Raw genomic sequence first — 18,303 nt, 5'->3', positions numbered from 1 at the left:
AAAAAAAAAAAAAAAAAAAAAAAAAAAAAATCACACAAAAACATTGTAAAGTTACTCCTATATAACCACCACATCTAACAAAACCATGGATTACCTGATACTTTTTATATACCAGGAAGATTATTCTTCTACGATGGAATTACTCCAATCCACCTGGCATTAGACCGATGGTCAGAATGAGACCTTTTTTTGCTACATTCATAATATATTACAGTAAAGCATCCTCAAAATTTTTCAACTCTGGCAGCCATTGACATGACCCAACCTGGCATCCCACCTCCTGTGATGGATCTACCTAATGTACCTAAATAGAATGTTAACATGTGTCATCATATTTTTGAACCTTTTACTTCACTCGAACAAAATCTTAATGAGAATACTCCTCCTCGCAATTCCCACATTAAGTTAGATGGCGGTTGAGAGCAATGAATGAGTGAATGAGTGTCACTGTGTAAATCATGTTGAGAATTTCTGTTATGGTAATATTATCTTACCGACGGCTATCAGATTTCACTATTTTATTGGTTTTAGGTCTCTTGTTGTATAATTTGGACAGATATATAGATATATCTATATCTTATGATATTTCAGTTATCGGGCCTAATTACACTTGGCCAAACTTTCTAGCAGAAGCACAATGACTAACATACAGAGAAAAAAAAAATATAGCAATAACTTTAAAAAAAAGGGACGATACACCAGCTAAGGTCGTTGCCGCAGACCATAGAATTGCCTGGTAATGAGGGAAAAAGCAAAAGTCAAACTACGATCGCTCCATTCTATTAATACCTGTCACTGCAACCCTTACTCTGAAACTTCACATAATCCATCATCAGCCTGAGAGTGATGTCTAAGAAACCACAATGGCTTTCAGCCAGCTATTCGTGTAGGAGAGAGGATTATCTTTATACCTGCCATAAATATACATTTCCTTTTAAAAGCAATAGCTTGCAAAACCGCCTAAGGTATTAAACTTAGGTGCAAGACAAAACAACAAACTTTTACAAGGGGGTATCCCTCTCCGTTTTCATTATACACTACAAGGAATGCAGCAGGATGATGAGTGGGGGCCTCACTACTAGAGTCCTCAAGAGATTAAGGGCTTGTCAATTTGAGGTGCATCTGAGAACCTTCTGGATTCCAGCAGATGTGCTACTGGCCTGTTTTTAAGCTGCGTTTGTATTTCCACTGTATGCAGTATGGTGAGAAAATCAAGTGGCCATGGCCACAAGCCCGTAAGGAGCTAGTTAAAGCAAAAATGTGTCCTCTCAACTGATTTTTGTTTATATGTCTGTTAAGACCAACATATCATATATACACTTTGAACCTGTGAACATGACTTGATGAGAAGGCAAGGATTTGCTTGCTGGTCATGTACATGTAGCCATGTAATTCAACATTTTTGACACTGGAGAGCGCTTATCTGGTGTTACAAATACATGCAGGTTATGTTTTTGTGTATGGAATGTTTCAGTGGCTATACGTTGCATATCTGCAAAGACCCGCTTTGTGTTGCATGTCCTTGGAAGCATGTCCAAAACAATAAAAATTAGGTCTCGAGTGGCAAGATAGGAACCCGTTGAGAAACACTGACACTGGGATATATTGCATTAAGATGTTAGATTTATAGTACCGGTTAGGCTATAATCAGCAAACTGGTGTCGGATGTTCCATCCTGATTTTGTATACTGTTCATTTATATCTCAGTTGTATTTCTTGCTTTTTTCGAGATTATAAATAAAGAATAAAAAAAATAAAAAAACGTGTTTGAACTGCAGGAAAAGCAAGTTAGAGGCCAGACTTTTCTTGCAACTCTCTGCTTTGTACAGCTGCATGCTTCCAATGGCATATGCAGGAGCATCTAACTACAATGCCCATCAACATAAATCCTAGAGCACTCTGTTTGCAGCCATGTGACTCTAGTACAGCTATATAACCTGGTGTGCCTTCTGTCCTCCTCAGGGGTGCCTCAAAATATTTCGGTAGTGGGTCTATGAAGGGCTGAAAAGAAGAAAAGGGAATATTGATGTAAAGGGGGGGGATACCGATGGGCAAAGGGGGGATACCGATGGGCAAAGGGGGGATACCGATGGGCAAAGGGGGGATACCGATGGGCAAAGGGGGGATACCGATGGGCAAAGGGGGGATACCGATGGGCAAAGGGGGGATACCGATGGGCAAAGGGGGGATACCGATGGGCAAAGGGGGGATACCGATGGGCAAAGGGGGGATACCGATGGGCAAAGGGGGGATACCGATGGGCAAAGGGGGGATACCGATGGGCAAAGGGGGGATACCGATGGGCAAAGGGGGGATACCGATGGGCAAAGGGGGGATACCGATGGGCAAAGGGGGGATACCGATGGGCAAAGGGGGGATACCGATGGGCAAAGGGGGGATACCGATGGGCAAAGGGGGGATACCGATGGGCAAAGGGGGGATACCGATGGGCAAAGGGGGGATACCGATGGGCAAAGGGGGGATACCGATGGGCAAAGGGGGGATACCGATGGGCAAAGGGGGGATACCGATGGGCAAAGGGGGGATACCGATGGGCAAAGGGGGGATACCGATGGGCAAAGGGGGGATACCGATGGGCAAAGGGGGGATACCGATGGGCAAAGGGGGGATACCGATGGGCAAAGGGGGGATACCGATGGGCAAAGGGGGGATACCGATGGGCAAAGGGGGGGGATACCGATGGGCAAAGAGGGGGATACTGATGCAAAGGGTGACACCGATGTGAAAAGGGGGCTCCTGGTGCAAAGGACGACACTGATGTGAAAAGGGGGGCTACTGATGCAAAGGGTGACCCGATGTAACGCTTCGGGTTCGCACAGGGATCCTTCATCAGAGCGACTGTATCACTGTCGCTCTGATGAAGGATCCCTGTGCAGACCCGAAACGTTAGCATTGTATGACAGCATGTGACATTGGGTATTGAATAAACATATCAATACTTCTAAAAATTCTTCCAAGTGTGTGCTGGTGAATTACGTTTATTTATTCACCATAAAGTGACTGCACAGGTGACGGGTGGGGTGAACGGAGGGATGAGAGTAGGCATGAACTATCTACATGGAGGCGGACGTACCTTAAGGCTCTTTAATTCATATTCCATCAGCTCTAACTATTCAGGACTACAGATCCCAGGGCAAATTAAAGCCCCGCTCTACAAGACCCCCAATTCAGACAGCTGCATGTGTCTGTGTCCTCATGAAAAAAATAACAGAATTACCGGCTCAGAAACGAGCAATGGGAAAATTGTGCGTCCCACACCTGGGAGTCGGGGCAAACTCAAGTTAATGCAATCATGTACTTGGAGAGGCTGAGAAGCGGCAGATTATTTCACCGCTTGATTTTTCATCTCGAAACCACCTGAGCATCCCCGGGACATTATTGCAGAAATATATTAGCAACATGGGCCTGTCAGTTATGCACTTGAGTGACATTTTTAATTTATGTGCTGCTGACCCTTCTCGGGAGGGATTTATTTATTTGGTGCTTATGAAAATAAAAGCGTAGGAGAAAAATCAACAACCGCACACTGTGCAACAACCGCACAAAATTTTGCAAGACTTCCAAAAAAAAAACTGACAGGACCGGCATGGACAACTCATCTTACCGTGGCGTCCTGTTTGCTCTCGCCGCTCTCCTCTTTTTCAGTCAGCGCTCTGTCGTGTCCTGCGGGTTGGAGGAGGTTTTCAAGTGAGCTGGAGCGTCCCAGGTCGATCTCCGTTCCCTTCATCACTTCGGGGTCGTCCTTTACAGCAACAGTACCAGACATCCTCATTGGAAAAGGTCACGTTAAAACTTTAAAGGGTTTTTTTTATTACTATTCATTAGTTCAAAATATTTTGCAGACTGAAAAAGGTATTGTAATATAGATCAAACTGACATGGAAATACATAAATGATCGTTTTTGGTGTAAAACATTAGCATTAGATAAAAATATAGCAAATTCATATAAGATTTAGCAGCAGAGAAGTAATGAAGGAAGCATCATTTTTATAAAAAATATAGATCAACACAAGGTAAAAATGTGTAACATACATATTAATATTAATGTGAGAGAGAAAGATATAGATTTATAGTATGTGTTTGTATAATTATATATAAAATATGTGTTTTTAATTATATCAGTCCCTCTTCATATTTAAGTAAACAATTTTTTAAATTTATGGTTTATAATTGCCCCAATCCAACTGGAAACTTTAATTCAATATATAAAAATCAGCCATGTGACATGTGGTTTTAGCATCTTTATGCATTTATTATATTATATTTCTGTTGCTACAAAAATGAGTGAAGATGAAAACAAAGCATGTAAGGATAAAGACTGGCATACATGTATTGGCACGCACATACATTACACAGACCCCCTCCACCTCACTACATTACATCTACACTGCATTCCAGCAGATCTTCGGCTGCTTTACTTTTGTTTGCATGTTCAAAGCCGTCACTTCTCTCTTCTGCACTGACACCAAATTAAATGCAAATAAGTTTCCCCCCCCCACATTTCAGGCACTATAATTCAGAAAAATAGGGGGTTGGCTTTAATTGTTTTCATGAAGTGTCAGCCGGGATTCTAAACATAGACTCGAACAATAGACCGGTTCCTGTTACCATGGGAACAAGAGAGGAGAAGCATTTGCTGCAGCCTTTTAAAAAAAAAAATGCTATACAGGTACAGGGAACAAAAGACTAGTTCCCTGGCATACATAGAAATGTATAATCCCAGGAACGTGCCCTTACAGATGAACAATGGCTCGAGCAATGCTTCCACTGCCATTATCAGACATAATGGAGGCAAAGCAGACCAAAAGAGTTGACAAAACAGCGGATGGGCTGATTGTACACCACTGACCTCAACTTGATCTTTGTCAGGTCACCGGCATGCCACCACAGGGTATAATAATGGAGTGTGTGGAAACAAACAAAAAAAAAATTGGCTGAACTGTTTAGATTGCAAGCTTCTTGGTGCACAGGTGCAATGTGCTGCTTCATCCTTCAAATACACTTTTATCCAACCGGATGATGAAAACCATAAGAAAACATTGCCAGCAACAGGATAATTTCTGGGAAAAAATATTGAACCTATTTCTATCAACATGTGATTGTACACTCATAGGTGTAAAATAAACCATTATCTGAGTACAACTGGCGAAGATGGATGGACAGATATCAGGGGAGCGAGAGACAAAATCAGAGAGAGCGAGAGACAAAATCAGAGAGAGCGAGAGACAAAATCAGAGAGAGCGAGAGAGAGATATATGCATTGGGTCCTGCCAATAACGCTTATCTGAATTGAAGAGAAAGACACAGACTGTCCCTACCATTTTTCTCTCCTATTGCCAAAAATAGACCAAAAGACCCTCCCAAACCTTCTCATCCCTCAAACCAGTCACTGTTCCTTGCTGTACTAACACAATCGAGCAAAAGGCCAAGGTGAAGAAACCCTCCGACAACCAAACCAGATTCCACCTTCCATTGGTAGACGGTCATATGGAGTTAAATTTGTTGAAGCTTCCTCTACATTCTCGATATACACAAGCTTTCTTGAAAGATCGCACATTGAGACACATTGAGCAAGCAGATCTGCTATGCCAAAACGTTTCGAGTTTGGGAGCTCCAAGGGAAGAGATTTCTGCTAACAGGACTGCAATGTCTTGAATACATTAAGCTGCATTTGGGAGGGAGAAGGGGGAAAAAAAAAGCTCACCACCCACCTCAGCCACTCTATAATATTCCCATCTCATTCGACCACTGCTCCACTCTTAGTGACTGAAGAAGACTTGGCGGCCCAGAGTAACAATTATTTTCTTTCCCATTTTTCCAGTATTTATAAAGAGGACCACTGCTTTCTAGGCATTCCTACAACTGCACACAGACTTCTGCTTCAGGAGGGACCAGTAGCACAGACAGCTACAACGCGTAATTACTGCGAGTGATGTTCATGGTAAATGAGGTTTGATTATTCATTTTTTAAGTGGTACATAATGCAAACAAATCTTCATTTGTTCTGTGAATGAACGGTTGGATTGGGAGTTGCAGACCAACGCTATTCCCAAATTTCACTTACGTTAAACAAGTCCAGCTGGCTCGCCAAATCATCTAAACTGCAATTTGCATAGAAGCCAAATTTATTTTATTTAATGAAAAAAAAAAAATTTGTAATTGGACTTTATCCAAAGGCTGTTATTTATCAGATGAGCTCTTGGTGCCTGGATGCCTTCCCGTCAAAGCTGCTCACCAATTAGTGAGACCTTCTAAGGTGACCTCATTACAGGAGGTAGCCAATTACATGACACTTCCCTTCCCCAACCCCCCCTTTTTACGCCCAAGTCAAGAGAAAAAAAAAATGACCTACAGCCGGGGTGAAGGAAAGGTCATAAAACCTATAAGGTATTTTTTCATTTTTAATTATGGTACGATATCAAAGCCTAGGCAACGTGAGGTCATGGAACAAGACAGCCATGGATGGTTGTTGAAGGATTGATATTCTGCATGTGTGTGCCCCATAAGGGTGCACCAAGACTAGTAGTCCTACATGAGTCAGTCACAAAATGTAAACTTAAACCCACCAACAAAAACATTTTACCTCAGAGATTCACACTTAAACATGTAATAAGACCAGGCTGACAGATGCTGCCAACCACCAAGGTGATAAAACTTCAACAAGAGGCTGAAAGGCGATTGGCCAATTTGCCTTTCGGCACCAACCGCACGGCAGGGTGTTGAGAATTTACCTGGCGTGTCTTACGGTTACAAATATGTGACGTCCCAGAGTAATGAAGAGCAATTTTTTCAGGTTCCTTCCCACCAAGATTGAGCAGGATGTCAGTTGTAATGAACCATCTGGAAAGTGACAGAAGCCGTCCCATGTCCCCGTCACCAGTGGAAGGTCCTGGGATGGGTCACGCTGCTGGAGGTCAACTGCAGCATTGCCCGCACCAACCTGGAGACAAGACAAAGCTGGTTTGCAGAGATCTACAGATACATGTACCATTATCATGACACACGCATTGCGTTTAACCAGAAAACAAGATCGCAATATGCAACATTCTTTTTTTCCCCCCACTCTCTCCCTCTGAAAACTACACGTCATGTTATGTGAATTTATGCAATAAAAGCTGCTCCCCTGCCAAGACAATCTGCCAAAAAGATTTGGAAACATCGGGTGAAAACAAGCCTGGGATTTGGCAATTTGCTGCACTTTAATCATTCTAAGCACCAGGACATTAATATGGGAAAATAATAAGTAAAGCAAAAATGAGGAGGATACGGGGGGGTTAAAAGAAAGTCTGGGGTAAATATGCATTTTAGGTTGTGTATTACGATAAAAATTGTGTGCAAAGAGCAGTAACCCTTAGCAACCAGGTTCCGCTTTCCATCCGTCTACAGCAGCAAGGACAACGGAGGGTAACAGTTGACTGCTCGGGGTTATGGCACTTTGCACATTTTAAGTTTTGCCTCTCCAATAAATTTAACAACTCCAGGAGCCGGGTCACCAATATGCCCAATAATGGCAGCCAACGCGTTCTAAGCCACTTTAATGGTTAATTGAAAGGTTCCTTAAAACAAAAAAGTGCCTACTAGTTCTTCAACTGGACTGTTGAGCCAACGTCCTCTACGTTTCTTTGACCCACAATATTGTACAAGGCACGGATTTTATGGACTTGCAGAAATGTTACAGATCAGAGTTGATTATTTGCACAGATCGGAAAAGCTTGCTTTATGTCAAGTTCCCAGGTGCATCTATCTCTTTGATAAACGAAGAAAAGTGTTCATTTAGGAATACCTCCTGGAATGATATTCAAAAGGCAAACTTCAAAAAAAAAAACCAAGGAAAGGCAAAGTGAAGAGAGAAAACATTCACAGCGCTTCAGCTAAGCCACACGGGTCATTTTATCCTATTAAAATGAAATCGCTGGCAGTCACCTGGTTACGAGCCAAGGTGATCTCTAGAGAGGGGGGAGAAATCCTGCAGCACACAGGCGAGAAGGAGCATTTCTACAGAGGAAATGTGCAATAATGTGCTATATTGCCTATCAAGGGACTCGGCACAGCAGGGAGGAAAGATTTAACTTCGCACACAATATGCAAAACACAATACAACCAAGAGAATATAACATCACACAGGAGTGGGGGATCGTCTCGGCACACCACTGAAACTAGATACCTTCATGCCTTGGTAAAGCATCATTTCTGTGCACTCATCACCTCATTTTCTTTCAATACAACGAATATTTTTTATTTTACAGATAAAAATCAGTAAAAGAACAGAAGGTTCTAATCATCAGGTCATATAGTCTATTTTATTGGACTAATCAGATTCAGAATTGAGTTATATGGCAGGACAAATCATTAGTAGATGCCAGAATGCAGGAGGAAAGAATAAGAATTTTGAAAATATAATAAAAATAGGGCTTTTAGGGGGGGAAAAAAAAGAGAAATAATGTCCAATTAGGATTCAAAATGAAGAGGGTTTGTGTGGGCAATTTAAAATTTGTAATCAGAGAACCTGGCTCATTTGAGGTCAAACTGAAAATGTTCACTAGAAAACAAAAAATAGAAAACCCAACCAGACCCTTATAGAGGTGTAGAAAATCCAACACGACCTCTATAGGTGTATAGAAAACCCAGACCTATATAGGAGGTATATAAAACCCAACCATACCTCTATATAGGTGGAGAAACCCCAACCAAAACTTTATACATGATGTATAAAACCCCAACCAGACCTCTATATATTGTGTATGAAACCCAACCATACCTCTATATAATGGTGTATAAAACCCAACCATACCTCTATATAGGGTGTATAAAACCCAACCATACCTCTATATATGGTGTATAAAACCCAACCAGACCGCTACATGTGTATAAAACCCAACCAGACCTCTATATAGGTGTATAAAACCCAACCAGACCTCTATATTAGGTGTATAAAACCCAACCAGATGTGTATGAAACCCAACCATACCTCTATATAATGGTGTATAAAACCCAACCATACCTCTATATAGGGTGTATAAAACCCAACCATACCTCTATATATGGTGTATAAAACCCAACCAGACCGCTACATGTGTATAAAACCCAACCAGACCTCTATATAGGTGTATAAAACCCAACCAGACCTCTATATTAGGTGTATAAAACCCAACCAGACCTCTATATTAGGTGTATAAAACCCAACCAGACCTCTATATATGGTGTATAAAACCCAACCAAACCTCTATATAGGTGTATAAAACCCAACCAGACCTCTATACATGTGTAAAAAAAAAAAAACAACCATTACTTCCACACTTGAGAAATATTTAGTCCAGAATAATATAGTCAAAAACAATCTGAAAAGCACTTTACCTGCAGTAACCAAATAATTTCCTGTTACTCAAACAAGGATGCAATCTATATCCCTCCTAAAAATTATAAACACATTCTTTCAGCTCGAAAATGAGAACATTAGCTGAAAACAAACTTATATTTTACTGCAGTAAGAACACACCAAGTTCAAGACAAAGCTGATAACCAGAAACTAAAAAGCTGGTGTAAGAATCAAAAGAAATTTGTTACAAAGTGAAAAATACGAAGTTCAACACAACATAACAGGCAGGAGGTATCGCAACATAAAATTTTAATGACATCCCTAAAACGACCTTTCAATGACATCCTCTAAGAAAATGTTACACATAACAAAATCACAATTGAAATTCGTAAAGGCATAACTTTAAAAAAAAATTGAAGCAAAAGCACAGAAAATTGTCAAAGTCTTACCTGCTGAACAGAATTGTAAATCAGTAACTTTTGTAAAAAGTCAGAAAAAAAAAAAGGACTTGGGTAGAAGGTATAAAATTATATATAAAGTCATCTAAAATAGTAAAGTCATCCAAAATGAGCACATTTTAGGAGTAAAAAGGTTTAGCTGGTAAATGTAGGAATTGCCTGCAGTAAGCAGTCACATACCTGAACCATTCCGATATCGAGCTTCATTGCACCAAATTACAGAAGATGTGCTTTCCATAGCATCTACACAATTACTCTGAATGGCTCTTTGAAAGAGCGATTATTGCAAGCCTACACTTAGCTGAGGTTGCAGGCACCTGGCAGACAGTCTGCTAAGGCACATAGAGGAGCCTCCGAGTGAAGCTCACAAACCCACAGCTGCCCACAGTGACATCAGTGCAGCACAGCCAGTAACAGAGCAGCACAACTCAAAACACGTCTCAAGCTAAATTCAGATCTTCATTAGCAATTTCGACAGCAGATGTAAAAAAAATAAATAAAAATGTGTGAACGTGTGAAAGTGCCAAGGAAGGGGCTGCAATTTTTATCATTAAACTATACTTTGCACAGCAAGTGGGGAGAGAGAGAGAGAGAGAGAGAGAGGCTGAGAGAGAGAGAGAGAGAGGCTGAGAGAGAGAGAGAGGCTGAGAGAGAGAAACATTTCCCCATTACAATCTGACATTTGTAATCGGAGAGCATTGAAGAAAAAAATAAATAAATAACTAGGAGTATTGTCAATGTTTTTTTTTTTATTTTTTCTGTTAGATCCTATTGATCTGGTTTTAGTGTTGATTTAATATTTAATCATTTTAAAACAAGAATCGTTACACGAATCACAAAAACGGGTTAAATGTACAACAGGAAAAGAATAAACGGGATGGTTTCTACTTGATTGATAAACCATGTAGGGTAAAAGGTGACCATTAATATTGCCAGACGCACACAAAACAAGATGGTAATGACCAATCTGTTCCTTTACTACCACCCCACCCCAGACGTATGCGTTTTACATACAGTGAGGCATCTTCATGATCTGTACAGGGCTGATGTGCAAAAGAAAAAAAGAAAGAAAAGAAAAAATAAAAAAAAAAGTCACCTAATGGACCCACCTAACCCATGGGGGAAAAAAAATGTCAATGGACCCACCTAACCTATGGGGGGGGAAAAAATGTCCAATGGACCCACCTAACCTATGGGGGGAAAAAATGTCCAATGGACCCACCTAACCTATGTCACAAATATTCCCAAATGTTTGCTACAAACAAATAAGTCCAGAACATGGATTTTTTTTTAAAGAATGGGGGCTTTAAAGAGAAAAATCGCTTTCAGGTAAAGATTCAGTTACACGTATGAAAAAATAAACCAACACATTTCTGGGGTCAGGCTCGACCCCTGCATCAAGGCTTAAAATGCTGTATGAGGTGGAAGGAAAGGACTCAATCTGAATTACATTTGTTAGAGCAAGAGAAAGGAGTGCTGGATCGGGGTCTCCAGGCTCCTCATGGGGGGCTGTCCTGTGGCTGTCTGTCCGTTGCAGGAGGGCTGAATGATGCTGGGGTCCGGGGGGGTGCAGAGCTCAGTATCCAGAGGCTCCATGGTGGTGATGGCTGGGGAATGTGGCACCTAGCTGAGAAGTCAGGCTTGGCTCTGTACACTGGATGCAGCTAGTGGAGGAGGACTAGGACGAGCCCAGAGCTGTCAGTGCAGTCTCATGACATCGAGGGGGGGGGGGGGAAGAGAGAGAGAGAGAGCGCGCTGCTAAGGATCTGCACAGCCCTTTATTCTGTAGAGTGGCACCATCTTGTCCAGTTCTCACGCCTCTACTTTGTCTGCCCAGCACATCCCCACCCTATAAGTTTAGGCATTCAATATTAGACTACTGCCCCTTCCTGAGTGATATGAACAAGCCCTCGACCGAAACGAACTCTAAACATTTAGGTGAGAAAGCATTTGACATCACAGGGCAGAGACATGCCAGATAAAGAAGTGACACAACTTTCGAACAAGAGTCAAGCATAATGTTGACTACAGCAGCAGATCATCTCAGAAGAGGGAGGTAGGCTTATGATTCATATCATCAGCATGGTTCCTCGCAAGCAATACTGTTTAATGAAAAGTTAATTGATGGCCATTCTCTTTGAGGCTAACCCTACACAAAACGAGACACTTGTAAGCAAGCAATAGTAAAGAGCGCTTGGTTATTGGTGTATGACTGGTCTAATCTACAATTTTTCTTCAAATCAATCCAAGACCGACCTGCCTACGTATGTTCAGTATTAACTGGAATGAAAGATTTTATACTGAAGCTAGGTGGAAAAGAAAAAAAAAAAATCTGGATTTTATTGTGCAGAAGTGATATTCAGATTGTTAGCTCTAATGGAGAGGGTCCTTATACCCATCACATCTACTTATGTTTCAGATAACAATGTGTATTCACTATATCCCCTACTGTGGAGTACCGCAGAACATCGCCATTATAAAAAGGAGAATGCTACGACAGTCGAAACCTCTGACGTCATCTACGTTTTCAGATCCCGAGCCAACTACACGAAATAGGGTTTCTTACTTTTATTTTTCAAACATTACTTACATCTTGTATCCAAATAAAGGGAAAAAGTATTTCCGAAAGTGGGGATCCTTACCAACACTGCAGTTGAGTTCTAGCATCTTATGGCACACTCTATACAGCAGAGATTTTAGTTTCAAGTCTTCGCTATAGTTTGGTCACCTTATATTATAACCTGTCGGGTTCCCCATTTAGCCCTTAACCGGCTAAAACTATTTTGCACTTTCGATGAGACGTTTATGATATGCACCATATTTTAGACCCAGTGACATCACCGAGTCTCTTCAACTCTTGAACAACGGTGAGCGATGTGAGGGTCCAGAATGGTGTTGTATTTTAACCTATGAGGTGAGTGAAAATCACTCAGCCTCATAGTTTGAGCCGACCTGTGACAATTAAACTGTCACACATTGGCTAAATAGATCGGGAAGTGAGCGAACACATACCATCGCTCACCTCCCTGCAGAGAGAGGTGGCGCCCCTACTCCCATCCTCCAGCGCTGACTGGAGGATCGGACGGTAGAGGGAGCGGGTACAGCTGGCTCTGCCTTAGATAGGCAGAGCCCGCTGTCACTCACGCAGCTGGGTGGATCTCGACAGCGTCCGGTTGTGGCGGTCTCGGTATACCACGAGCTGTAGCTCGTGTTATACTGAGCTTTGGGTCACGGGAGGATGCTAGTATATGTCCTACCGTGACCTTTAAGAGAAATATGGGGAAAAAACACTTACCCCAAAGTTCTCTTTGAATGCCCATGTCACAGCACCCTGCCTCTAGAGCCCTCAGACATGCACTGAATAGGCTGGTTCTTAGGAGTAGGAGGAGTTGCCTGCATACCTTCCAGCAATATCTCCATCAGGTTTTTATGTTCTCTCTGAATGCGTGAGCATGTGTTATTACCTGGTTCACTTTTCTCCCACAACTTAAAATGATTGGTAAGCCAACTGGCTTCCACCTAAAACAACACAAGTTTTTTTTTGTTTTTTTTTTTAAAGAAGTGCCTGTATGATTCTTCAGATGACTCCATCTCCCTTTAGTTTCTGGGACTCTGGAACAGTGCACATCATCACAGAGGCAAAAATGTAATGCAATGCGAGGTAGCTTCCTGCGCATCGGAGCGCCCAGATCCACCTACCAATCACAGCCCTCACAAAAGGATTCTCACTCTGTTGACCATCCATTAAACATATGCTCACCATGCACATATCAAACCAGATAACGCATTTCCATCACGTATGGTTAAAAGCAACAAGATCTATGTGGAAAAATCCAAGCAAAATAGGGACATAAACATGCCCAGCAAGAAGCTTATGGCCTACCTCTTTTGCCTGTAGGACAGGGTTATCCAAACATCGTCCGTCCAGCTGTTATGGAATTACAACTCCCATATGGCATTGACTGACACACCCCTACATGCCACAGCTGGAGTGCTGAAGTCTGACTGCCCCTGCTCTAGAAGATGGTGGGGGTTGGCCACCAGCAGGGGCTGCCCCTAGGCCATACTCTTTTGTTTTGTACCATTGTGTGTCTGGCTAGCATTATTTGGAGAGTGTTGTGGTTCCCCTAGATGGCTGAAATTTTGGCTTAGAGAAGAAATTCGAGCAGTGGGTTGGTCCTGCAAGCACCTCCTAGCTTGACAGAAGTCAATTCAGAAATCAACTGAACAAAGTGGATAATCACCCACCGTACAGTGACGACAGCCTATCAGATGCAGCCACTGTTTGGGTATTAAGGCGACCGTGGGTGCCACAGCTTGCTGGATACGATAGCCAGCAATGGAGAGTCCTTTATCCATTCGGTTAGCTCTTCGCATCTCAATTGAATTGCTCTCCTTCAGCCTGCAGGCTTAGTGAGAGAAAATCACGCTCTGTATGTCTTCTTTAACACACGAGGGTAGAGAGGTAGTGAGGCAGAGCAAGAATTAGGAGGAGATAATCTTGTGTGGAACAAATGTTTAAAATGACTTTTAAGGATGATACACCAAAGCTAAAACTCATCTCCACTGCAATGGCTGCTACGTCCCATCACCAGGAAAAAAAACCCCACAACCAGTGAAGTCTTAAAAGTATGAATACGTGTTCTGCAAATCGTTTCCAGGTCACAGATCTGCTATGTAATAAAAGCCAGGATCATGCCGACAGCCATGGAACTTTCGCCTTTTTAAAGAAGTCAGCAGTGACAACTCCTATACATCTATTCTTACAAGCAGCTAAAGGGGAGTCTAGTTTGAGGATTTAAACATACCCATTTTCAGGTCCGGTAACCCTTTTAAAGTGACCGCTCAGTGCCCAGTACCGAGAGAGATACTTCTTTAGTAATCCAGAAGGCTGTCCTAAATTCACGCGTACTTTGGCATTAAACGGCATACCGCATGCGACTGCCAAGCATAGGGCTGATTACTAGGTTACAACACAAACAAATCTATTGATTAGACAGGATGGCTCACATCAACAATATATTAACATTTCTCTGTACACTAATCAGATTCGAGAGACACAAGACTGCCTCGATCAACCTCCAATTTACATTTAATACAAGCAAACAGCTACAGTACAATGAGAGCGCTAGGAGAGAACGACGCAGGAGAACGAATGCGGGATCTAGTGAAGCAAAGGTACAACGTGCAAGTAATCACTTGACAAATCACTGGGAATTTGGTTGTTTAAGACCGCAAAGACCATCCCCCCCCCCCCATATGGAAATTCTGTGTACACAGCTACGCAAATCATGTACTAATTTACAATAATTCAATGTATTTTAATGCAACTTAATGTACATGAAATCGGCTTAGTGCGGCTATGTAGGGGATTGCAGGCGGCCTATACCAAGACGTGCAGAAGGAGGGGCCATAACTAGCAACAATGGGGGGAAATAAATCTCATGTCTATTGAAGGCATACATAAGACAACCAAATGTTTTTTTTTTAAATTTATTTCCTAAAATGTACAGTAGACTTCCTGTATGCCAAAAGCCTCATTCACATGGACACACAGAGCCGTACTGCGCGTATGTCCCTGCAGAAGCCTGCAACCAAATTGACAGCTGTTACATGCAGCCGTCTGTACAACACATATCTGAACTTGCACATCTGTACAGGTACAGATGCACGCCCCTGGATGCAGATAGTCTACATCCGGGGTAGGCAAACTCCGGCCCTCCAGCTTTTGTGGAGCTGCAAATCCTATTAGGTATTGCAAGACCGTGGCAGCAACAGGCAAGACTCCCAGAGGCAGATGCACGATGGGAATTTCAGTTTTACAACAGCTGGATGGGCCAGGATTTGCCTACCCCTGGGCTACGTCTACGGCCATGCATCCATACCTGCACGGATATACAAGTTCAGATCAGTGTTTAGCAGCTTGCAGCCACATCCCATCATTGAGCTACAAAAGCTGGCTGCAGGCTGTCACTCCTGGGAGCAGGTTTCTGCACGTCTGAGAATGAGGTCAAAAGCAGCAGTTCTTAGGGCAGGTTCACACCTTTTTCCGGGCCAGATCTGGTCCGGAAAATGGTGTGAACCTACCCGCAGTTCCAGTGCATTCCAGACCATACAAAATGAGACCTGCAGTATTTTTCTGGTCTGGAACGGACGGCGCTGGTGTGAACAGAGGCCAGAATTAGCATAGGGATAAACTGGGATGCATTTTGGGTCCGGAAACAATCAGGTCTGGCCCCCTAAAAGAGTCTAAAATGACCAAAATCGAGAAACATTCTAAAAACGGCATAAGATGAAGTTCATCTCAGTGAACGGTTGGACAGCAATGTACAGAAATATACACCCGCCATGTACGGATCAGAACTTGAAATATTCAACTTTAATAAGCTCATGAAAATATTTCATTTCCGACAGATTGACTTTATACTGATATTTAGTTGCTCTCCAAGGAGTCTTTTAGATGAATAGCTCATCCAAAATGGTATTGGTACTATAGACCGCAGTCTGCATCTTAAAAGGGATGTATGCATTCGTTTTAAGATGGAGCGTTTACAATGTTTAAGATGCAAGCCTTTTTTAATGTTTATTTGAAACCCCTAAAATTAGGTTAGCTTGATACAGTCTTATGTGAACTACTATTCAAATACCTGGTTTCTATGTATAGTTTGTATGTAGATACTATAGGAATGCAATTGTATAGGTGTACATGGGGACAGACACAGTTTCACCACAGTAATGAAGCCTGATGGTCTCCTAAACAAAACTGGGAGAACCATATTTGCTCATTAGTCAGGCTCTGCTTCCTGCTTTGCAGTGCTACACAATGGTTGTGATTTGCTGCTGCTGCTCACAATGCAAGGAATCAGCCAATATATTGCTCAATACCCTTGGTGGAATAGGGGGCAAGGGGGGTAAGGAAGGAGCAGGGAATTAGGAAAATCGCTCTTATAAAGGTTCAATGATCAAAGAAACTAGTGGTCATTATGTCAATCAGTGCCTCCCTATAAAACAAGTGTTTTTAGGTAAAGTGACCACGCTTAAAGTATTCCAGAACACATCTAGGCACAGCGAGCGAAAACAACCTGATCCGGCATGGTTGGTTCTAAATTTGAGGAACACAGCGTAATAAAGTCCATGTAAGCATAACAATAACAGTAAAAACGCACAAGACATGATCTCAGTTCATTGCCTTCATTAAACCGATGCAAGGAGAGGAGGATTCAGTTCATTAGTATTTAAATTACATAACTGGAAGATGAATGTCATAACTTTAATATGCGCTTCATATCTCTGCAGCAGAACGGTGCCGGCCACAAAGCTTAGGGAAAGCTTCAGGAAGGTAGCGCCGGGGACAAAGCCAAAGTGTGAACTACAGCAAGCAAGACGGACCAATAAGGTTTCAGTTTATTCAAGCGAGATCACGGTGATGGAATTCCAGGTTCCAATGGGTTACTGCATCTTACCACTGTAAATGAAGCCTTGAGACCGCCTAAGACTGAGGAAGCAAACCAACACGTCATCCATCTCTGACTGATGAGGTCAATAGTCATCCAAGCCATTCCTTCATACAGGTACAAATTATCCCTTGAGAGCTGTCCATGGTGCAACTGTTTATCGTTCTTTGAAGGACAATCAACAAGTGCACGGAGACCTGTTTTGGAAAGTTGGAAAGGCATTTTCCCCTCATGACAGTTTTTATTAGTTGCCCATACAGCCGCTTTAGGGCTTGTTCACACCAAGCGCGTTCCAGGAGCAGAGCAGGTACAGACCGGATTAAAACTGCGTCCAAAGTATTCCAATGGTATTTTGGGCTCTAGTTCACACCGCAGCGTTCAGTTCCAGAGCATGTAAAGAAAACTGCAGCAAGCCCTATTTTACCTGCTCTGGAAAGCATGCAAACGCATCCAAAATGCATGCAAACGCCCTGGAACGCACTGAAAGCACACTTTAAACTAAAAAAAAAAACTTTTTTTAACCAAAAACGGCCCGGAACACATCATACACGCGGCAAAAAAACGCAGTATAACACTGCACTGCGTGTGCAGAAACTCATGCAGATCTGGTCTGCATTTGGTGTGAACAAGCCCTCAACCTGGCTAAACATAAACTTCCCATCGCCGACGTACTACAAGTCTCAGTGCACCAAGGCCTTGTATTCGATTCAGCTGCAGGACCACCATCTGCGCCAACGCAGTCATTTTTTTAAGCGTTCCCAGGATTTCAGGCCCATCCTTACAGCACGAGTTGTAAAATTCTCAGCTGACCCCGATAATCACAGGTTTTCAGGCGCTGTTAAAAGCTACACGTGAACAGAATGCAGAGACTGAGCCGCTTGGCAGTCTACAAGTTTATTGCCAAGTAAATGTGTGTTTAGTTGAGCAATAAGATCTAATAGCAAAACTGTCCGTACTGCTCTAATTCACTGTATTCCCCCCGGATCTCTCTGCTTCTTCCCTCAACTTTTTTTTTGATTAACATTTTCTTGCTGGATTATTTTCACCACGCAGA

The 18,303-nt window shown here is 42.4% G+C and overlaps 1 protein-coding gene across 1 annotated transcript in view; it reads right to left on the bottom strand.

The window, feature by feature from the left end:
• R3HDM1 (R3H domain containing 1) overlaps nucleotides 1-10,208 on the bottom strand; it is a 78,896-nt gene extending 68,688 nt beyond the window's left edge. The window contains exons 1-3 of the mRNA XM_018561797.1: nucleotides 9,976-10,208; nucleotides 6,738-6,961; nucleotides 3,626-3,822 (exon numbers count right to left, since the gene is read on the bottom strand). Coding sequence (XP_018417299.1) covers nucleotides 3,626-3,793 — 168 coding nt within the window. The 5' untranslated portion in view covers nucleotides 3,794-3,822; nucleotides 6,738-6,961; nucleotides 9,976-10,208. The remainder of the gene's footprint in view (nucleotides 1-3,625; nucleotides 3,823-6,737; nucleotides 6,962-9,975) is intronic.
• Between the last annotated feature and the right edge of the window lie 8,095 nt (nucleotides 10,209-18,303).

The sequence above is a fragment of the Nanorana parkeri genome, unplaced genomic scaffold, assembly GCF_000935625.1.
Source record: "Nanorana parkeri isolate BGI_ZX_2015 unplaced genomic scaffold, ASM93562v1 scaffold545, whole genome shotgun sequence".
NCBI lineage: Eukaryota > Metazoa > Chordata > Amphibia > Anura > Dicroglossidae > Nanorana > Nanorana parkeri.
This window is presented reverse-complemented; position numbering and strand designations above follow the sequence as displayed.